This window comes from Anolis sagrei, chromosome 13, assembly GCF_037176765.1.
Source record: "Anolis sagrei isolate rAnoSag1 chromosome 13, rAnoSag1.mat, whole genome shotgun sequence".
Classification (NCBI taxonomy): Eukaryota; Metazoa; Chordata; class Lepidosauria; order Squamata; family Dactyloidae; genus Anolis; species Anolis sagrei.
The window spans coordinates 11,891,211-11,913,649 of NC_090033.1; the positions used below are offsets into that span (position 1 = coordinate 11,891,211).

Here is a 22,439-nt window from a genome sequence, read left to right on the forward strand (position 1 = left end):
CCACTGTTTTAGTGTGGTGAGATGTGTTCCACACTGGGCATGCATACTCAGCAGCGTAGTAGCACAGCGCAAGGGCAGATGTCTTCACTGTATCTGGTTGTGATCCCCAGGTTGTGCCAGTCAGCTTTCGTATGATATTGTTTCTAGCGCCCACTTTTTGCTTGATGTTCAGACAGTGCTTCTTGTAGGTCAGAGCACGGTCCAGAGTGACTCCCAGGTATGTGGGTGCGCTGCAATGCTCCAGTGGGATTCCTTCCCAGGTGATCTTCAGAGCTTGGGATGCTTCTCTGTTCTTGAGATGAAAGGCACATATCTGTGTTTTAGATGGGTTAGGGATCAGCTGGTTTTCCCTGTAGTAGTCAGTAAGAGCACCTAGAGCAGGGGTCCACAAACTTTTTAAACAGAGGGCCAGGTCACAGTCCCTCAAACTGTTGGTGGGCCTGATTATAACTCGAAAAAAACATGAATGAATTCCTATGCACACCGCAAATATCTTATTAGTAGTGCAAAAAATATTTAAAAACAATGCAATAATTAAAATTAAGAACAATTTTAACAAATATAAACTTATTAGTATTTCAATGGAAAGTGTTGGTCTGCTTTTGGCTGATGAGATTGGATTGTTGTTGTTGTTATTGTGGGCTTTCAAGTAGTTTCATACTTAGGTTGACCCAGAGCGAGGGCCGGGTAAATGATCTTGGAGGGCCGCATCCGGCCCCCAGACCTTAGTTTGAGGACCCCTGACCTAGAGCTTTGGAGAGCTTCTGTTCAACCATCTCAAACTCCCTGCTTGTGCGGTAATGGCACGATCATCAGCATAGATGAAGCTCTCTGTCCCTTCTGGCAGTGGCTGGTCATTTGTGTAGATGTTGAACATGGATGGAGCAAGCACGAGAACCTAGTGGTTCCAGCCATGAAAGCCTTCGACAACACATTATTCCCTTGGAATCTGAAACCCGGAAGCTGCACGTCGCTCCTTCCCTAAGCCACGCCCTCTTTGCCCGAAGCCACGCCCCCAAGAATGGCAGTTGGCCGGGGGCGGAGCCAAGGGGCGGAGCCAAGAGTCCGCTCTGAGGCGGCGTCGGAGGGGAGGCCTGGTCGGCCATGTTGCAGCTTCGGGACGCGGCGGAGGGCGACGGCGGTGGCGGGGCCGGAGGGGCGCTCTCTCCGGGCTCCGGCGACGCGGCGGCGGTCCTGGTGCCCTTCACACCTCCGGGGGAGTTTCCGCCCGGCTCTGGCTCGTCGTCGCTGTCCCCGCGGCAGACGCTCCGGCCCCTCAGCGTCCTCAACCCCACCCGCAGCGGGCGCCTCAAGGAGTACTTCGTCTTCCGGGTAAGGAGGGGGCGGGGCTATGGGGACGCCACGCCCCCATTGTGACGTAGGCGGAAAAGATGGCGCCTCCCTTAAAGGGGAAGAAAGGGCTGAGTGGGAAATTGTTTATATTTGTGTGTGTGTATATATAGTTTTATAATGTTTCCATATTATTCCATATTTTATAATGTTTCCATATTAATATAGTTCATATAATGTTACTAATTATTTATATTATTAGTAATAGTCCAAATAGTATTACTAACTAGCATTGTTTATCTTGAGGTGTTTGGTAATATCATTTAGTTCATTAGTAACACTCTTTATTATTATTTTTGATTTGACCTTTTATGAATGCTCCCATTAAAAAATGCCCAAGGACGTGGGTGAACTACAATTCCCTGAATCATGGATCGATCCTCCCCAAAACAGGCCATGTTGGGGGTGTGTGCCAAGTTTAGTCCAGATCTGTCGTGGGCTGGGTTCAGTGCTCTCTGGATAAGAGTGAACTACAACTCCCATATGCCAAGGACAATCCAGATCCATTTTCGAAGGGGGTCTTGATGCAAGGTGAACTACAACTTCCATCCCCAAAACACCTCCAGTCTGTTCAGTTGCTGATCAATTCCTCTGTGTATTGTCGAAGGCTTTCACGGCTGGAATCACTCAGTTCTTGTGGGTTTTTTCGGGCTATATGGCCATGTTCTAGAGGCATTTCTCCTGACGTTTCGCCTGCATCTATGGCAAGCCTCCTCTCCCCTTTGTTCAGTTTCTGTGAAAGAGGTTATAGCCCTCGATGTCTACGTTCGAGCGATAGGAGCCATCCCACCAGGTTTCAGTGATGCCTATGATATCATGTTTGTGGTGGTGTGCTAAAAGTTGGAATTCGTCGTGTTTATTTCCCATGTACAAGGACAGGTCGAGCTTCTCATATGCTTTTGCAAAGGTGGATTGTAGGTTTTCTTCCCTACAGATGTCTCAGTCCTCAAACACTCTCTACACGTAGGAGAACAATCTTAGTTGTGTGGTCCTTACTTTAATAATAATAATAATAACAACAACAACAACAACAACAACAACACTATTCATACCACGTCCGCCCAGTGTTCCAGGGATGATCCCGTTCTGTTCTGTGCAATTTCCAGAAGCAATCGACTGCCTGGTAATTAACGTGTAATTAATCCCTCGCTCTCATTACCACGAATCAAGGAACATGGAAGGCACTGCAGACTACTCCAACCAGAGAAGTCCGCCATAGCAGAGCACCTGATGAACCAACCTGGACACAGCATATTATTTGAGAACACAGAAGTACTGGACCACTCTCACAACCACCATGTCAGACTACACAGAGAAGCCATTGAAACCCACAAGCATTTCAACAGAAAGGAAGAAACCATGAAAATGAACAAAATCTGGCTACCAGTATTAAAAAATTCTAAAATTGCAACAGCAAAAACAGCAGAGAGAAAAACAGGCAGGGACATCTAATCACCTTTCAAGAAGAGTTTGCTCCAGGCACAGTCAGCCCATTGTATGCTAATCAAGGTAGTCAGTTAAAAGATTCACACCTAGCCCAACTGACAAAAGCCCTTTGTCTCACCCTGGTCATTCCACAGATATATAAACCCCTTTTTTCCCAGCTCCAGCAGACCTCACCTCTGAGGAAGCTTGCCATAGATGCAGGCGAAACGTCAGGAGAAATGCCTCTAGAACATGGCCATATAGCCCGGAAAACCCACAAGAACTGAGAAATTCCTCTGTGTTTGCTGTTTGCCATAGCAAAGGGTAGAAAGGAGTTAAGGTACAGGTAGTTGGCGGGGTCATGCAAATTCCACACAAGGAACCCTGGGATTCCTACCTGTGGTCGAGAAAACACTTTAAATCTAGGATGCAATTCTCCCCAAATGAAAATATTCCTTGGGTGGTGGGTTGTAGGGTTTGGGGAGGACATTGGCAGTGTTTGGCTGCATGTTCATGGCACTCACTATAACCTACAATGCGAGTTGAGGGAATGCCTTTGGAGTCTTCTCAGCACTTGGAACTATCGCCTGTTTGTAGAGGCCAGAGGCTGTTTGTGTAAATGGACGTCTCTGCCACATACACATTTTTCACTTTTATTATGTGTATAGATTAGAGGTTACTATTACCAGGCAAAGGCAGAGGAACGAGAGACCAGATTGCCAATATCCGGATGCTGGGTAATGGAGAAAGGCAGGGAGTTTTAGAAAAACATCTACTTCTGCTTCATTGACTACTCTAAAGCCTTTGACTGTGTGGATCATAATAAACTGTGGCAAGTTCTTGGTGGGATGGGCATCCCAAGCCCCCTTGTCTCTCTCCTGAGGAATCTGTACAAGGACCAAGTCGCAACAGTCGGAACTGACCATGGAACAACAGACGGGTTCAAGACGGGGAAAGGCGTCCGGCAAGGCTGCATACTCTCACCCAACCTTTTAAACTTGTATGCAGAACACATCATGCAAGGATGTGCGGGGCTTGAGGAATGCAAAGCTGGGGTGAAAATTGCTGGAAGAAACATTCACAACCTCAGATATGCAGATGACACCACTCTGATGGCCGAAAGCGAGGAGGAGCTGAGGAGCCTTCTAATCAAGGTGAAAGAAGAAAGTGCAAAAGCCAGGTTGCAGCTAAACATTAAAAAAACCAAGATTATGGCAACAAGAATGATTGACAACTGGGAAATAGAGGGAGAAAATGTGGAGGCCTTGACAGGGTTTGTATTTCTAGGTGCAAAGATTACTGCAGATGCAGACTGTGGCCAGGAAATCAGAAGACGCTTCCTTCTTGGGAGGAGAGCAGTGTCCAGTCTCAATAAAATCGTAAAGAGTAGAGACATCAGACTGGCAACAAAGATCCATTGCCTAGTCAAAGCCATGGTATTCCCTGTAGTCACCTACGGATGTGAGAGCTGGACCTTCGGGAAGGCTGAGCGAAGGAAGAGAGATGCTTTTGAGCTGTGGTGTTGGAGGAAAGTTCTGAGAGTGCCTTGGACTGCAAGAAGATCCAACCAGTCCATCCTCCAGGAAATAAAGCCCGGCTGCTCACTGGAAGGAAGGATACTAGAGACAAAGTTGAAATACTTTGGCCACATCATGAGGAGACAGCAAAGCCTAGAGAAGACAATGATGCTGGGGAAAGTGGAAGGCAAAAGGAAGAGGGGTCGACCAAGGGCAAGATGGATGGACGGCATCCTTGAAGTGACTGGACTGACCTTGAAGGAGCTGGGGGTGGTGACGGCCGACAGGGAGCTCTGGCGTGGGCTGGTCCATGAGGTCACGAAGAGTCGGAGACGACTGAACGAATGAACAACAACAACATAATGTTTTAACTATTGTTACTAATTATTTATATTATTAGTAATAGTCCAAATAGTATTACTAATTAGAGGTTACTATTACCAAGCAGTAATTAAAAATACAATAATAATTACAGTAATTAATAATACAGTAATCTCCCTCTACGTCCCACCCCGGAGCCTAAGATCCTCTGGGGAGGCCCTGCTCTCGACCCTGCCTCTATCACAAGCGAGATTGGCGGGGACGAGCAGCAAGGCCTTCTCGGCGGTGGCCCCCCGCCTGTGGAATTCACTCCCCGGGGAAATTAGATCTGCAACATCGCTCCTTTCCTTCAGGAAAAAAACTAAAAATATGGATTTGGGACCAGGCATTCGGACAACCGGGCAGATAAAGAAAGAACTTTGATGATGACTAGGAAATGATTAATGGATGAGATCTATGGAACTCTGGAAAACGAAACGCTGATTATGAGAATGGTTTTATATGATGTTTTATATGATGTGTTATGTACTGGTTGTTTGATGGTTTTAATTGTGATAACTGTTTTTAACTACGTATGTGTAAGTTGTACAGGCATCGAATTGTGCCTTTTTGGTAAGCCGCCCTGAGTCCTCCTTCAGGGGTTGAGAAGGGCGGGGTAAAAGTAACATAAATTAATTAATTAATTATTATTCGAACTTCTATGTCGCCACTCCCTTGTGGCTCGGAGTGGCTTACAAGAATGGCTAAAATCTAACAAAATTTAAAAACGATTTAAAACAATTTAAAAACAGCAATATCAAAGATCAAAGGCCTGTCAAAACAGGGATGTCTTCCATGCCCTGCGGAAAGCTGATAGGTCCCGCAAGGCACGGACTTCAGGTGGCAGAGTATTCCAGAGTGATGGTGCCACTGCTGTGAAGGCTCTGCGTCTGGTTGCTGTTAGACGCAAGGTCTTGACACTGGGTATTTCCAACAGATCTTGGTCCTCAGAACGGAGGGATCTCTGGGGTTGGTAGGGGGTGAGGCGGTCCCTCAGGTACATCGGCCCCAGACCAAGCAAGGCCTTAAAGATGAGTACCATCACTTTGAAAGTGATCCGGTGCTCAATTGGTAACCAATGTAGCTGTAGTAAGATTGGGGCTATGTGGCATCTCATCGGAATTCCCGCAAGAAGCCGAGCAGCTGCGTTTTGTACCAACTTGAGCTTCCGGATCACCGAGAGAGGAAGGCCAATGTAGAGGGCGTTACAGTAGTCCAGTCTTCAGATGACCGTGGCCTGGATCACCGTAGCTAGGTCGTCCCTGGACAGGTAGGGGGCCAGCCGTCTAGCCTGCCACAGGTGAAAGAAGGTGGTTCTGCTCACGGCGGAGACCTGGGCCTCCATCGTCAGCAGAGGGTCCAAAAGGACTCCCAGACTCTTGACCAATGATGACGGGCGTAGCGCCTCACCATCCAGGGTAGGCAGCTGGATGTCCCCACTGCCTGGTTGACCCAGCCATAGCATGTCCGTCTTTGCTGGATTCACCCTCAACCTGCTGGCACGCAGCCATCCAGTAACGGCCTCGAGGCACTGATGGAAACTATTGGGTACAGAGTCCGGTCAGCCTTCCATCTTCAGGACCAACTGAGTGTCATCGGCGTACTGGTAACACTCCAGCCCAAAACCTCGAACAAGTCTAGCAAGTGGTTGCATAGAGATGTTAAACAACAGAGGGGAGAGAATGGCCCCCTGAGGAACCCCACAAGAGAGAGGGGACCTCTCAGAGACCAGGCCTCCCCTCTCCACTCGCAGTCCACGGTTGTGAAGAAAGGAGGACAGCCAATTTAAAGCTCTCCCTCTGACTCCAACAGCAGCAAGGCGGTGGGTCCAAAGATTGTGGTCGACTGTGTCAAATGCTGCTGTGAGATCCAATAACACAAGCAGCCCCAACCCGCCCTGGTCAAGCTGGCATCGAAGGTGATCCGTGATGGAGGCCAGCACAGTCTCTGTCCCGTGCCCCGCACGGAAGCCGGACTGGAAGGGATCTAGTCCGGCTGTGTCGTCTAGGAATTGCTGCAACTGCTCCGCTGCTGCCCTCTCCATCACCTTGCCCAGGAACGATTAATAATACAGTAACACAATTAGTACTATTGCTAATAATGTAAACAATTAGTAACACTAGTTAAAACATTATATTCCTGGTGGCGCAGTGGGTTAAACTGCTGACCTGCTGAACTTGCTGACTGAAAGGTTGCAGGTTCGAATCCAGGGAACAGTGTGAGCTCCCACTGTTAGCCCCAGCTTCTGCCAACCTAGCACTTTTAAAACATGCAAATGTGAGTAGATCAATAGTTACCGCTCCGGCGGGAAGGTAACGGTGCTCCATGCAGTAATAATAATAATAATTAATAATAATTATTATTATTATTAATAATAATAATAAACAAAAGAAATAACAAAAACAATCAATACAAAACGATTCATATAAATCACATAAACAAAAAATAAACAATAACAGTAACACACAAGCATTTAAAAAACCTATTTCCGGACCAAATGCAATAATTTAAAATTTAAAAAATAATGCTGGGCACGAACAAGGTAGGATATAACTGGGATGGGGTTTTTCAAAGAGAGATGAGGGAACGCAGTGGGTACTAAATCAGTGGTAAAGTGCATTTTGAGGTCATATTGCTGGGAGTTTTCCTTATTCTGGGAAGGCACACTGGAACAACCACGTTTTCAGTTATGCCAGCCACATGACCTAGGAGATGTCTACGGACAATGCTGGCTCTTCGGCTTAGAAATTGAGATGAGCAGCAACCCCCAGAGTCAGACATGACTAGACAACGTCAGGAGAAAACCTTTACTGTTACCAATAACACAACAAGGTACTAGGTTGCTGTGGGTTTTCCAGGCTGTCCAGCCATGTTCCAGAAGCATTCTGTCCTGACCTTTCACCCACATCTATGGCAGCTTCCAGTTTACAACCCTAGGCTGTGAATTGGAAGGAAAACCATCTGATTCCCTTTTTTTTTTACATTTTTTAGCCCGGAACCATAGAGCAAGCTGTGAACGAGATCCGGGTGGTGGTGATGCCCACCGAAGATGGCGAGGTCCAAAGCGTGTGGCTGCTGACGGAGTAAGTAAGAGATCTAAGTGACAAGAGCGCAATGTGTCTTTTGTCTTGGCGATGCCCATTTAACTTCACAAGCAAAATCCCCCACACAGAAATCTTGTGATCTGCCAGGAGAAGAAAGACCCTGGTCCTTCTGCCATAGGCACTTCAAAACGGAGAAGCTGGCCATATGTTGCTTGAACGGAACCTAAGAGCAGGAAACATTCTCTACTTTTGGTGGCATGCCCAGCCTAGGAACCAGACTGACCTGTTTTCTCCAAGGAAGGAAAGCTTTCCAGGAAAGCCCACCTCTCATAATATCATTTCCGGCTCCTACGAATAAGAATTCATCCTTCTTTGCTCTTTATGTCAGATTCCTGGATCTAAGCATTGACCAAACACACCTTTTGGTGCCACAAAGTTTAGTCCTGTTTCTGGGTAATTTCAACTGCTGATTCAACCCTAGTTTTTGAGCTACAGAATGTTAAAGCATTTATCAGTCACCCATAGAAGCCAATGTTTGTAATATCTAAGAAACCAGAGCTGATGGGGTTTTCTGAGTCGGTGCCCCAAAGAAAGAAATCCAAGAACAGGCCTGTTGTTCCCCATGAAGACCCTCACTGTTTACCCCTTTTAGTTAGAGCAGTGTTTCTCAACCTGTGTGTCGGGACCCCTGGGAGAGTCACAAGGGGGTGTCAGAAGGGTCGCCAAAGAACATCGGAAAACACAGTATTTTCAGTTGTCAAGGGGGTTCTGTGTGGGAAGTGTGGCCCAATTCTCTTGTTGGTGGGGTTCAAAATCCTATTTGATTGTAGATGAACTATAAATTCCAGCAACTACAACTCTCAAATGTCAAGGTCTATTTTCCCCAGTGTTCACATTTGGGCATATTGAGTATTCATGTCAAGTTTGGCCCAGATCCATCATTGTTTGAGTCCACAGTGCTGTCTAGATGTAGGTGAACTACAACTCCCAATCTCAACGTCAATGCCCACCAGGCCCTTCCAGTATTTTCTGTTGGTCGTGGGAGTGCTGTGTGCCAAATTTGGTTCAATTTCATTGTTGGTGGAGTTCGGAATGTTCTTTGATTGTAGGTGAACTATAAATCTCAGCAACTACAACTCCCAAATGACAAAATAAATCCCCCCCAACCCCACCAGTATTCAAATTTGGGTGTGTTGGGTATTTGTGCCACATTTGGTCCAGTGAATGAAAATACATCCTGCATATCAGATATTTACTTTACAATTCATAACAGTAACAAAATTACAATTATGAAGTAGCAATGAAAATAATGTTATGGTTGGGGATCACCACCACATGAGGAACTGTATTAAGGGGTCAAAACATTAGGAAGGTTGAGAAATACAGAGTTAGAGGGAATAATATTTTATGTACAGTTTCTGGGGGGTCAGTCTAGACAGCCGCTTTGCATTTGAAGCCTCTGTCTCCCTTCCACTTTAATAATCCCCTTGAGGGTGGAGCCTCATGAAAGGCACTTCTGGTTCTTGGAAGTGTCAGCCTTTTCATGACTGGAAGGTGATCAGAAAGGAATTCTGGAAGTGCTACAAATAGCATGTCCAGTTAGAGCTGTATTCAAGTCCAGTCAGAGCTTTTGTTGTAGAGAAGCCACCAGAATGGCACAACCTGGGGATCACAACCAGACACAGTGAAGACATCTGCCCTTGCGCTATGCTACTCTGCTGTTGAGTATGCATGCCCAGTGTGGAACACATCTCACCACGCTAAAACAGTGGATGTGGCTCTTAATGAGACATGCCGCATTATCACGGGGTGTCTGCGCCCTACACCACTGGAGAAATTACACTGTTTAGCCGGTATTGCACCACCTGACATCCACCGGGAAGTAGCAGCCAATAGTGAAAGGACCAAGGCAGAGACATTTCCAGCTCATCCCCTGTTTGGGTATCAGCCAGCATGTCAGCGACTTAGATCAAGAAATACTTTTCTAAGATCTACAGAGACACTCGCTGGAACACCTCAGCAAGCGAGAGTCCAAAAGTGGCAGGCTCAAACTCAGAACCTCAAACTTAGAACCTCAATCAATCGGTCACAGGAGCCAGAAACAACATCCTTAGATAAGGGATCGAGTGAAGACGAATTAACAGAAATACCAAATGAGAGACTCCCCCCTGGGCACACAGAATACTGGGCGACTTGGAAAGCGCTGAACAGACTGCGCTCTGGCACCACGAGATGCAGAGCCAACCTTAAGAAATGGGGCCACAAAGTAAAGTCCACGACATGCGAGTGCGGAGAAGAGCAAACCACTGACCACCTGCTACAATGCAACCTGAGCCCTGCTACATGCACAATGAAGGACCTCCTTGCGGCAACACCAGAGGCACTTCAAGTGGCCAGCTATTGGTGAAAGGACATTTAATCAACTACCAAGCTTGCAAACTTTGTGTTTTCTCTGTCTGTTTGTTTGTTAAAAAATGCAACGCAACTGTAAGTAAGAGCACCTAGAGCTTCGGAGAGCTTCTGTTCAACCATCTCAAAGCTCCCTGTTTGAGCGGTAATTGCACGATCATCAGCATAGATGAAACTTTCTGTCCCTTCTGGCAGTGGCTGGTCATTTGTGTAGATGTTGAACATGGATGGAGCAAGCACGCTCCCCTGAGGCAGGCCCTTCTTCTGTTTCCGCCATCTGCTTCTCTGGCCCTGGAACTCAACAAAAAAGCTCCTGTTTTGTAGCAGGTTTCCTATGAGGCGGGTGAGGTGGTCGTCCTTTGTGTTCAGTGCAGTTAAACAGCATTATATGCGCCTGATTCGGCTTCTTCCCCCCTCTCTCTAGGATCGACCACTGGAACAATGAAAAGGAGCGCTTGGTCCTGATCACCGATTGGTCCCTGTTGATCTGTAAGTACGACTTCATCAGCCTGCAGTGCCAGCAAGTCACCCGGATTTCGCTCAACGCAGTGGATACCATTTCTGTCGGAGAGTTCGAGTTTCCTCCCAAGTCGCTGAACAAGTGAGTGCTGCGTTTGCGTTTGATGTTTTGCTCTGCCCCCATTGTCCTTTAAATCGCGCAAATATCCTAAAGAATAAAAATCAGAATCATCACAATGGAAAGGACTCCAAGGGACATCCAATGAAGCAGGAAAAGCACAATCAAAGCACCCCTGACAGATGGCCAAAAGCAGAAGAGAGGGGCATGACCTCCCTTGATCTGGACACTAGACTTCTGATGTAGCCCAAAATCCCATAGGCTTTTTTTCAGTTGCTGCATGTGTTGTAGCCTAGCAGCCACAACAGTCAGGGGATGATGGGTTCACTGATTATTCAGATTCAGAAGGGGTTGTGGGATTTCCTGGGATTCAAAGTGATACAGGCCAAGGGGATGAAATTTGCCTCAGATAGTGTTGTAGGCCAAGAGAGTGCAATTGCCTCAGACAGTGGTGAGCTCCAAGGCCAGTCACGGGAGCCAGAAACAACATCTTTAGATAAGGGTACGAGTGAAGACAAATCAATAGAAAACTCTCAAAAGAAAACACAAGGATCTCCATTTGCAGATTTGGGCAGCTCCGTGGATCAACAAGGTTAAGTTGGAAAAAGATAGTTTATGAGAAATGACTTCATTTCCCCGCATGCTTCCCCGCTGGAATGCTTTGCTGGAGTCTTCTTTATGGCCTCATAAATCAGTTAATTTAGCCTCCCCACACCTTTTTTTAAGGTGGCACCTAATTTTCTTACTTGACAGATGCAACTGTCTTTCAGGTTGCAAAGGTCAACAACCGGCTACACACAATTGGTTGGAAACCCACTCCAACCCGGGCTGGCTTCGAACTCATGACCTTTTGGTCAGAGTGATCTTAATGCAGCTGACACTCAGCCAGCTGCGCCACAATCCCAGTGCATATGTAGGACTGTCGATTTCAAACGACACCTTGGTTGGGAATACGACTTCCTGTAACAGTCCAATAATTCATATAAACTCACGAAAGCTTTGGGTCTCCTTTTCCTTCAGGAGAGAAGGCACTGGGATTCGAATCCAGTGGGACAAGCAAAGCCGTGCCTCCTTTGTAAACAGATGGAACCCATGGGCCACAAACGTGCCCTACGCCACCTTCACAGAGCACCCCATGGCCAATGCGGATGAGAAGATTGCCTCTCTTTGCCAAGTAAGGCTTTGTTCTTGTATGGATTGTTTCTAGTCCTTTTGTTAGAAAGTCCAAAACCAAACAATAAGACATTACTTACCCAGCAATGCCCAGGTTAGGTCTTTAAAGGTAAAGGTTTCCCCTTGACATTAACTCTAATTGAGTCCAACTCTGTGGGGTGGTACTAATCTCCATTTCTAAGCCGAAGAGCCAGTGTTGTCCATAGACACCTCCTAGGTCATGTGGCCAGCATAACTGCATGGACCGCCATTACCTTCCTGCTGGAGTGGTACCTATTGATCTACTCACATTTGTATGTTTTCGAAGTGCTAGGTTGGCAAAAGCTGGAGCTAACAACAGGAGCTCACTCCAAAGCTTGGTTGGCAAAAGTGCTAGGTTGGCAAAAGCTGGGGCTAACAACAGGAGCTCACTTCAAACTGCCAACCTTCCAATCAGCAAGTTCTGCAGCTTAGCAGTTTAACCTGCTGAGGCCCCTTTGTTACGTCTTTAGTAATGACTAGCTGTACCTGCCACACGTTGCTGTGGCCAAACTTCCCTCCCTCTTTCTTTGCTTCCTTTCCTCTTTCCTTCCTTTCCTCTATTTCTTTCCCTTCCTATTTCTCTTCTTTCTTCCATCTCTACCTGTTTCTTTCCCCCCTTCTTTGCTCTTTGGTTGCAACCTTCCTTCCTTCCTTCCTTCCTTCCTTTGGTTAAGTTTCGTTGGGGGATTTTTGAGTTTTGTTGTTTTGCCGTTTTGTGAGTGTGTTGTTGTGTTGTTTTTCATTTTGAGTAGATATGTTTGTACCTTGTGGGTTGTGTTATGGGCATGGGAATTTTGGTTAAGTTTCGTTGGGGGGGTTTTGAGTTTTGTTTCCTCGTTGGATGCCCCTAACAAATTTATATATATAGATAATTTTTGGAAGTGGTGGGGGGGGTTGGGTTGTTGTAGGTTTTTTCGGGCTATATGGCTATGTTCTAGAGACATTCTCTCCTGACGTTTCGCCTGCATCTATGGCAAGCATCCTCAGAGGTAGTGAGGTCTATTGGAACTAGGAAAATGGGTTTATATATCTGTGGAATGACCGGGGTGGGACAAAGAACTCTTGTCTGTTGGAGCTAGGTGTGAATGTTTCAACTGACCACCTTGATTAGCATTTGATGGCCTGGCAGTGCCTTAGGCAATCTTTTGTTGAGAGGTGATTAGTTTGGGTTTTTTTGCGAGGGGAGGGGGTATGGTTGAGGGTCCTGTTAGAAAGTGTTCTAATGATGTTAGTTACTTAATCACCATCATCCTGGGTCAATTCCCCCCAAATACCACAAGTGTTCAAAGTTGACCATGCTGGGTCTGCATGCCAAGTTTGGTCCAGATCCATTGCCATTTTGGTTCAGGGTGCTCTCTGGATGCGAATGAACAACAACTCCCAAAATTCAGGTTCCACCCCCCCCCCCCCCCAGGTCCCCTCTATTATGTTCTAAAGAAGGACTTTAGAAACAAAGCGCCAGCGCTCTCTACTTTTGAACACAGTTTCGAAGCAGTTTTTTTTGGATCGCACATGCCTACTGTTATGTATTGTTTGTCCTTGTTAATTGTATAACTGCATTGAATGTTTGCCATATATGTGTTGTGTAATACGCCCTCAGTCCCCTTGTGGAGATAGAGTGGAATATAAATAAAGTATATAAAGTATATTATTATTATTATTATTATTATTATTATTACTACTACTACTACTACTACTACTACTAGCTGTACCCGCCACGCGTTGCTATGGCCAACCTTCCCTCCTTCTTTCTCTCCTTCCTTCCCTCTTTCCTTCCTTTCCTCTTTTTCCCTATTTCTCTTCTTTCTTCCATCCCTACCTGTTTCTTTCCTCCCTTTCTTTGCTCTTTGGTTACATCCTTCCTTCTCTCCTTCCTTCTCTCCTTCCTTCCTTCCTTCCTTCCTTCCTTCCTTCCTTCCTTCCTTCCTTCCCTATCTTTCATTCCTTCTCTCCTTCCTTCCTTCTCTTTTTCCTTTCACTTTTTTATTTCCTTCTCTCCTTCCTTGCTTCTCTACCTTTCTTTCTTTCCTTCTTTCTTTCCCTCCCTCCTTTTCTCCTTCCTTCCTTCCCCCTTTCCCTCCTTCCTTCCTTCCCTCTTTCCCTCCTTCTCTCGTTACTTCTTGACTGTCCCTTCCATTTAATATTGTATTTATATCTTACATAGAAAGAAGGAAAGGAAGAAGGAAGGAAGGAGGGACAGGAAGGAAGGAAGGAAAAAGGAAGGGAGGGAAGGAGGGAAAAAAGGGAAGGAAGGAAAAGAAAGAAGGAGGGACAGGAAGGGAGGGAGGAAGGAAGGAGGGAAAGGAAGGAGGGGAATGAAGAAAGGAGGAAGGGAAGGAAATGAAGGGGAAGGAAATGAGGAAAGGGAAAGAAGGAGGAAAGGGAGGGAGGAGAAGAAGGAAAGGAAGGAGGAAGGAGGGACAGGAAGGAAAGAAGGAAAAGGGAGGGAAGGAAGGGGGGAAAGAAGGGAAGGAAGGAAAAGAAAGAAGGAAGGAAAGGAAGGAGAATGAAGGAAGAAGGAAGGAGGGAAAGGAAGGAGGGGGATGAAGAAAGGAGCGAGGGAAGGAAATGAAGGGGAAGGAAATAAAGAAAGGGAAAGAAGGAGGAAAGGAAGGGAGGGAGGGAGGAAAAGAAGGAAAGGAAGAATGAAGGAGGGACAGGAAGGAAGGGAAGGAGGGAGAAGGAAGGAAGAAAAGGAAAGAAAGGGAGGAAGGAAGGAGGAAAGAAGGGAAGGGAGTGAGGGAGAGAAGGAAGGTCCTTCACTCAAGCACCGTCGACCTTCCTCGCTTCCTCCTCCTCGTCCCTTTCTTCCTTGCCTGGGGGCTCCGCTGCTGCCGTTGCCACTCATCTGCCCCTTCCTCTTCCAGCAGGGAAAGGAGGAGGAGGAGGAGGCTGCCCTCCTGACATAGCAGGGAAAGAGAAGGGGCTCCATGCGGCAAGCCTCCACCTCCACTCCCATGGTGCCCACTCTGGCTTGTGTGTGTGTGTGTGTGTGTGTGTGGCCATGCATGTGCGCCTGGCTCCTCATGCTTTAACGGCTGGCTATTTCTTCGCGAGGAGGAGGAGGGAGCGTGGCCATGGCTCTCTTTCTTGGTATGCAGTTTCTCCTTTGTGGACACGCAGTTTAGAAGTCCTTTTAGAAGGACATACATTGGGTTGTTAGGGTGTCTTGTGTCCAAATTTGGTGTCAATTCCCCCAGTGGTTTTTGAGTTCTGTTAATCCCACAAATGAACATTACAATTTCTGTGCCCATGTTTGTGTTTCGTAGTTGGAGAACTTCAAGACGCAGCTGATCCAAGCCGTGAAGAAGGCCCACAAGGAGTGCCCTCTCCCCGGGAGAGCCAATGGGGTCCTGCTCCTGGAGCGCCCACTTCTCATCGAGACCTATTTGGGCCTGATGTCTTTCATCAACAACGAGGCCAAGCTAGGCTACTCCATGACGAGGGGCAAAATCGGGTTCTGAAAGGCGATGGAGATGGCGGAGGGGCGGACATTGTCTAGAAAATCCCCAGAAGATAATTTGGGGAGAGAAGCATGTAGAGGACTTTCCCCGTTTATCTCACAGATGGGTCAACACAAGACAGCGGGAGTGATTGACTTCAGTTCGGAATTAAACTCGCTGTCGCCACTTCGTAATTTTTTATTTTCTTTGTTCATTTTCTCTATTTGTCTGCATCTCCGTTGAGTTCCTGAGCACGTCCTTCCTTTGACAGAAACATCCTGCGATCGCCAACTTATGTATGTTCGCAATTCCATTATGTTTCGGCAGGTTGTGAGCTGTTGTGCCCAGTGTGACTTGTTTTGCTTCTGTTTGAGTGATTTTCCGTACATTTTTCAAGAACATACACAAGTTTGAAATAGTTTTTTGCCCTTGCAAGAACCTTACACAGCACAGCGTCTCATTTTACGATGAGTTTTTGCCATAGAGGATCAAATTTTTCTACCAAAACAAACGGGCATTTGGGATTACTTTATACTTTTTTAAATACACTCGAAATGAATAGCACCAAAGTTTCACATAAAGGATTGCGAGGGGAAAACTAGAGTTAAATTTGTTTCAGCCCCTTATACGGAGATAGTGATGTTGCACTGTCGCATGTAGGCCTTATAGCTGGGATCCCATCAGCCATGTGGGAGATATATACATATATAGTATTATTCGTGGTTGCTTAAGCACCCAAGGACTTGTCTAGATTGTCCACCATTAAGGGCAGAAAAGCAACCCAACCGTTTTCCTCGTGTGCATTGCATGAGTTTCCTGTGGATCCCAGTCAATGTCTCTTCTTTACAGAGTGAGTTCGTCTTTCTACAAAGCTGCTGTTTATGATAAATCTCTGCTATTCTCACGGAAATGATGATAATCCAACATTTGATAGTGCTTGCTCTCTATGAAAGGTGTCTTTCCTCTTTCCCTCTCAGATTTTTTCTGTAAAATGTTGCTGCAATGCAACTGATAGCATGTCGGGGTTTGGGCTGTTGGAAGTCCCTGTGTATTCAAAGCTTAATAAACACAGCTAAATGTGAAGCGGAGAATCGCTGCCGGGAAATTAATTCTGTTTGCCAGTAAGAAGGATTTGTTTCAGTCTTTCAATTCCTCCTGCTTTTGTCCTCCAAGTAAGGGATACATACTAGGGTTGTGCATTCAGGGTAAACCTTGACCCTTTTTGTGTCCCGGCTTTCAGTGGGGCCCCCGATCCACTTTTGGGAGCGATTTGACAGATACCTGTTTTTTATCAGCTCATATGGGGGAGGGGGGCTTCTGAGGTTCCCCTTCCCATCATTTTAGGCATTTCAGCTGTTTTACTCTAGAGGAGAGGTGCTCAGCTGCAGGCAGGCACGCACTTTAAGGAGTCTTCCTACCTGTTTCTTACTCTAGAAGAGGCACTCAGTTGCTGGTGGGTGCGTGCTCTTTCTGGACCTGTACACCACACGCACTTTCCAAGGCAAAAGGGGCAAGTTCTCTTACTCCAGAGGAGACATTTGGCTGCAAGCAGGTTTGCATGCTTTCTAGGTCTGCACACCACACACACACACACACTGTTTCCAAGGCAAGGAGGCAAGTCCTCTTGCTCCAAAGGAGGCGTTCGGCTGCAGGCAGGCGCATATGCTCTCTGGGCCTGCACACCTCACCCACTTCTGCACACAAGGCAAGGAGGCAAGTTCTCTTACTCCAGAGGAGGCATTTGGCTGTAAGCAGGCGTGCACACTTTCTGGGCCTGCACACCACACACACACCACACACTATTTCCAAGGCAAGCCGGCAAGTTCTCTTACGACAGAGGAGGCATTTGGCTGCAACCAGACGTGCGCTTTCTGGGCCTGCACACCACACACACACAGTTTCCGAGGCAAGTTCTACTCCAGAGGAGGCATTTGGCTGCAAGCGGGCACGCACACTTTCTGGGCCTGCACACACCACACACACACACAGTTTCCGAGGCAAGTTCTCTTACTCCAGAGGAGGCATTTGGCGGCATGCAGGTGTGCACACTTTCTGGGCCTGCACACCACACACTATTTCCAAGGCAAGCCAGCAAGTTCTCTTACTACAGAGGAGGCATTTGGCTGTAAGCAGGCGTTCATGCTTTCTGGGCCTGCACACACCACACACACACACAGTTTCCAAGACAAGGAAGCAAGTTCTCTTACTCCAGAGGAGGCATTTGGCGGCATGCAGGTGTGCACACTTTCTGGGCCTGCACACCACACACTATTTCCAAGGCAAGCCAGCAAGTTCTCTTACTACAGAGGAGGCATTTGGCTGTAAGCAGGCGTGCATGCTTTCTGGGCCTGCACACACCACACACACACACAGTTTCCAAGACAAGGAAGCAAGTTCTCTTACTCCAGAGGAGGCATTTGGCTGTAAGCAGGCGTGCACACTTTCTGGGCCTGCACACCACACACACACCACACACTATTTCCAAGGCAGGCCAGCAAGTTCTCTTACTACAGAGGAGGCATTTGGCTGCAACCACACGTGCGCTTTCTGGGCCTGCACACCACACACACACACAGTTTCCGAGGCAAGTTCTACTCCAGAGGAGGCATTTGGCTGCAAGCAGGCACGCACACTTTCTGGGCCTGCACACACCACACACACACACAGTTTCCGAGGCAAGTTCTCTTACTCCAGAGGAGGCATTTGGCGGCATGCAGGTGTGCACACTTTCTGGGCCTGCACACCACACACTATTTCCAAGGCAAGCCAGCAAGTTCTCTTACTACAGAGGAGGCATTTGGCTGTAAGCAGGCGTTCATGCTTTCTGGGCCTGCACACACCACACACACACACAGTTTCCAAGACAAGGAAGCAAGTTCTCTTACTCCAGAGGAGGCATTTGGCGGCATGCAGGTGTGCACACTTTCTGGGCCTGCACACCACACACTATTTCCAAGGCAAGCCAGCAAGTTCTCTTACTACAGAGGAGGCATTTGGCTGTAAGCAGGCGTGCATGCTTTCTGGGCCTGCACACACCACACACACACACAGTTTCCAAGACAAGGAAGCAAGTTCTCTTACTCCAGAGGAGGCATTTGGCTGTAAGCAGGCGTGCACACTTTCTGGGCCTGCACACCACACACACACCACACACTATTTCCAAGGCAAGCCAGCAAGTTCTCTTACTACAGAGGAGGCATTTGGCTGCAACCAGACGTGCGCTTTCTGGGCCTGCACACCACACACACACACAGTTTCCGAGGCAAGTTCTACTCCAGAGGAGGCATTTGGCTGCAAGCAGGCACGCACACTTTCTGGGCCTGCACACACCACACACACACACAGTTTCCGAGGCAAGTTCTACTCCAGAGGAGGCATTTGGCTGCAAGCAGGCGTGCACACTTTCTGGGCCTGCACACCACACACACACAATTTTCAAGGCAAGGCGGCAAGTTCTCTTACTCCAGAGGAGGCATTTGGCTGTAAGCAGGCGTGCACACTTTCTGGGCCTGCACACCACACACACACAGAGTTTCCAAGGCAAGGAGGCAAGTTCTCTTACTCCAGAGGAGGCATTTGGCGGCAAGTAGGCATGCACGCTTTCTGGGCCTGCACGCTGCATACACACACAGTTTCCAAGGCGAGGAGGTAAATTATCTTACTCCAGAGGTGACTCTCAGTCACAGGCAGGCGCTCGTGCTTACTGGGCCTGCACACCACACACACCTACACTTTCCAAGGCGAGGAGGCATGGAGCGCCACAAAAAGCAGGCGAGGAGCTGGGATCAGCTCCTGCTTGTCTTCGTGTTGAGCTGATATTTTTTTCGCGTCGAGCCTTCCCATTACATGCTTTCCAAGATAATGAAAGAACCGATTATTTGAAGGATCATCGGTTCTTTCATTGTTTTTATGCACAACTCTAAATACTGCCTCAAAACCCAAAACCTTTTGGAAAATAACATAACCTTTTGGGAAAAGCATCTTTTAGAAAAGCATGCCCCTCCAGAGAAGAGCCAAAAACCCTTTGGAGTAGGATCTTCTCTTGTGGTATACAACCAGATATAATTATGCAAGGCCATGGTTTCAGTTGTTAAACTGAATAACCTGCTAGCTCTGGTCTGTTAGGGAAAAAAAGATTTTCCAGTGCATAAAACCAGCAGAGATTTACAAGTTTTTTTTTCAGTGCCCCAAATAAATATACTCTCCCATAAAACAACTTGTTTTCTATCATGCACTCAAGAGACAAAAATGAAGTACCAAAATAACATATTTGGTTTGCTCTCAACTTTTCATATGACACATGAAACTGCGAAATCACCTTGGCTAGAAGGGCAGTATCCGTTCGGAGAACTACCTTATCCTGTGGAAAATGCACAGGTTTTTTCGGGCTGTGTTGCCATGTTCTAGAGCAGTGGTTCTCAACCTGGGCGTCGGGACCCCTGAAGGGGTCGCGAGGGGGTGTCAGAGGGGTCGCCAAAGACCATCACAGACAGTATTCTCTGTTGGTAATGGGAGTTCTGTGTGGGAAGTTTGGCCTAATTCTATCGTTGGTGGGCTTCAGAATGCTCTTTGGTAGTAGGTGAACTATAAATCCCAGCAACTACAACTCCCAAATGCCAAGGTCTATTTTCCCCAAACTTCACCAGTGTTCACATTTGGGCATACTGAATATCCGTGCCAAGTTTGATCCAGATCCATCATTGTTTGAGCCCACAGTGCTCTCTGGATGTAAGCGAACTACAACTCTAAAACCCAAGGTCAATGCCCATCAAACCCTTCCAGTATTTTCTGTTGGTCATGGGAGAACTGTGTGCTAAGTTTGGTTCAAGTCCATTGTTGGTGTAGTTCAGAATGCTCTTTGAATGTAGGCGAACTATAAATCCCAGCAACTACAACTCCCAAATGTCAAAATCAATCCTCCCATCCCAACTCCACCAGTATTCAAATTTGGGCATATTGGGTATTTGTGCCAAATTTGGTCCAGTGAATGAGAATACATCCCGAATATCAGATATTTACATAACGATTCATAACAGGAGCAAAATTACAATTATAAAGTAGCAACGAAAATAATTTAATGGCTGGGGGTCACCACAACATGAGGAACTGTATTAAGGGGTCGCGGCATTAGGAACGTTGAGAACCACTGTTCTAGAGGCATTCTCTACTGATGTTTCACCTGCATCTATGGCAAGCATCCCCAGAGGTTGTGAGGTCTGTTGGAACTAGAAAAATAGGTTTATATATCTGCGGAATGACCAAGGTGGGGCAAAGAACTCTTGTCTGTTGGAGCAAAGGACAAGAGGGATCCTCACACTTCTGCAGGAGTCTACTGTATACCATGCAGCTGTGGACAAATCTATAGAGGGACCACCAAACGCAGCAGCATTGCCCAAACACGAATCAAGGAACATGGACTCCTTCAACCAGAGAAGTCCGCCATAGCAGAGCACCCGATGAACCAACCTGGACACAGCATATTATTGGAGAACACAGAAATGCTGGACCGCTCTCACAACCACCATGTCAGACCTCACAGAGAAGCCATTGAAATCCACAAGAATGTGGACAATTTCAACAGAAAGGAGGAAACCATGAAAATGAACACAATCTGGCTACCAGTATTAAAAAAACTCTAAAATTACAAGAGCTAAACAACAGAAAGGAAACAAACAAGGACATCTAATCACCTCTCAAAAGATTGCCCCAGGCACTGCCAGGCCATCAAATGCTAATCAAGGTGATCAGTTGAAACATTCACACCTAGCTCCAACAGACAAGAGTTCTTTGTCCCACCCTGGTCATTCCACAGATATATAAACCCATTTTCCTAGTTCCAACAGACCTCACTACCTTGCTATAGATGCGGGCGAAACGTCAGGAGAGAATGCCTCTAGAACAGTGGTTCTCAACCTTCCTAATGCCGTGACCCCTTAATCTAGTCCCTCATGTTGTGGTGACCCCCAACCATAATATTGTTTTCGTTGCTACTTCATAACATAAATCATAATGTAAATATCTGATATGCAGGATGCATTTTCATTCACTGGACCAAAGTGGGCACAATTACCCAATACACCCAAATGCGAATGCTAGTGGGGTTGGGAGAGGATTGATTTTGTAATTTGGGAGTTGTAGTTGCTGGGATTTATAGTTCACATAATCAAAGAGCATTCTGAACTCCACCAGCGATGGATTTGAACCAAACTTGGCTCCCATGACTAATGGAAAACGCTGGAAGGTTTTAATGGGCATTGACCTTGAGTTTGGGAGTTGTAGTTCACCTATATCTAGAGAGCACTATGGACTCATGCCATGTTGGATCTGGAACAAACTTGGCACGCATACTCCATTTGCCCAAATGTGAATACTGGTGGAGTTTGGAGAAATTAGAGCTTGACATTCGGGAGTTGTAGTTGCTGGGATTTATAGTTCACCTCCAATCAAAGAGCATTCTGAACTGCACCTACAATAGAATTGGGTAAAACTTCCCACACAGAGCCCCCATGACCAACAGAAAATATTGTGTTTTCTTATAGTCTTTGGCGACCCCTCTGACACCCCCTCGCGACCCCCTCAGGGGTCCCGACCCCCAGGTTGAGAAACCCTGCTCTAGAACATGGCCATATAGTCCGAAAATAACCAACAAGGCTCTTACCTACAAGAAGCACTGCCTGAACATCAAGCAAAAAGTGGGTGCTAGAAACAATATCATACGAAAGCTGACTGGCACAACCTGGGGATCACAACCAGATACAGTGAAGACATCTGCCCTTGCGCTGTGCTACTCTGCTGCTGAGTACGCATGCCCAGTGTGGAACACATCTCACCACACTAAAACAGTGGATGTGGCTCTTAATGAGACATGCCGCATTATCACAGGGTGCCTGCGCCCTACACCACTGGAAAAATTACACTGTCTAGCCGGTATTGCACCACCTGACATCCGCCGGGAAGTAGCAGCCAATAGTGAAAGGACCAAGGCAGAGACATCTCCAGCCCATCCCCTGTTTGGGTATCAGCCAGCACGTCAACGACTTAAATCTAGAAATAGTTTTCTAAGATCTACAGAGACACTCACTGGAACACCTCAGCAAGCGAGAGTCCAAAAGTGGCAGGC

The 22,439-nt window shown here is 46.9% G+C and overlaps 1 protein-coding gene across 1 annotated transcript; it reads left to right on the forward strand.

Moving 5' to 3' along the window:
* Positions 1 to 1,074: 1,074 nt before the first annotated feature.
* Positions 1,075 to 16,410, forward strand: TPRG1L (tumor protein p63 regulated 1 like). The gene is made up of 5 exons (XM_060759161.2): positions 1,075 to 1,332; positions 7,644 to 7,735; positions 10,530 to 10,706; positions 11,703 to 11,856; positions 15,146 to 16,410. Exons 1-5 carry the CDS (start codon positions 1,105 to 1,107, stop codon positions 15,338 to 15,340), a joined length of 846 nt encoding a protein of 281 aa, XP_060615144.2. The 5' UTR covers positions 1,075 to 1,104; the 3' UTR covers positions 15,341 to 16,410.
* The last annotated feature ends 6,029 nt before the right edge of the window (positions 16,411 to 22,439 follow it).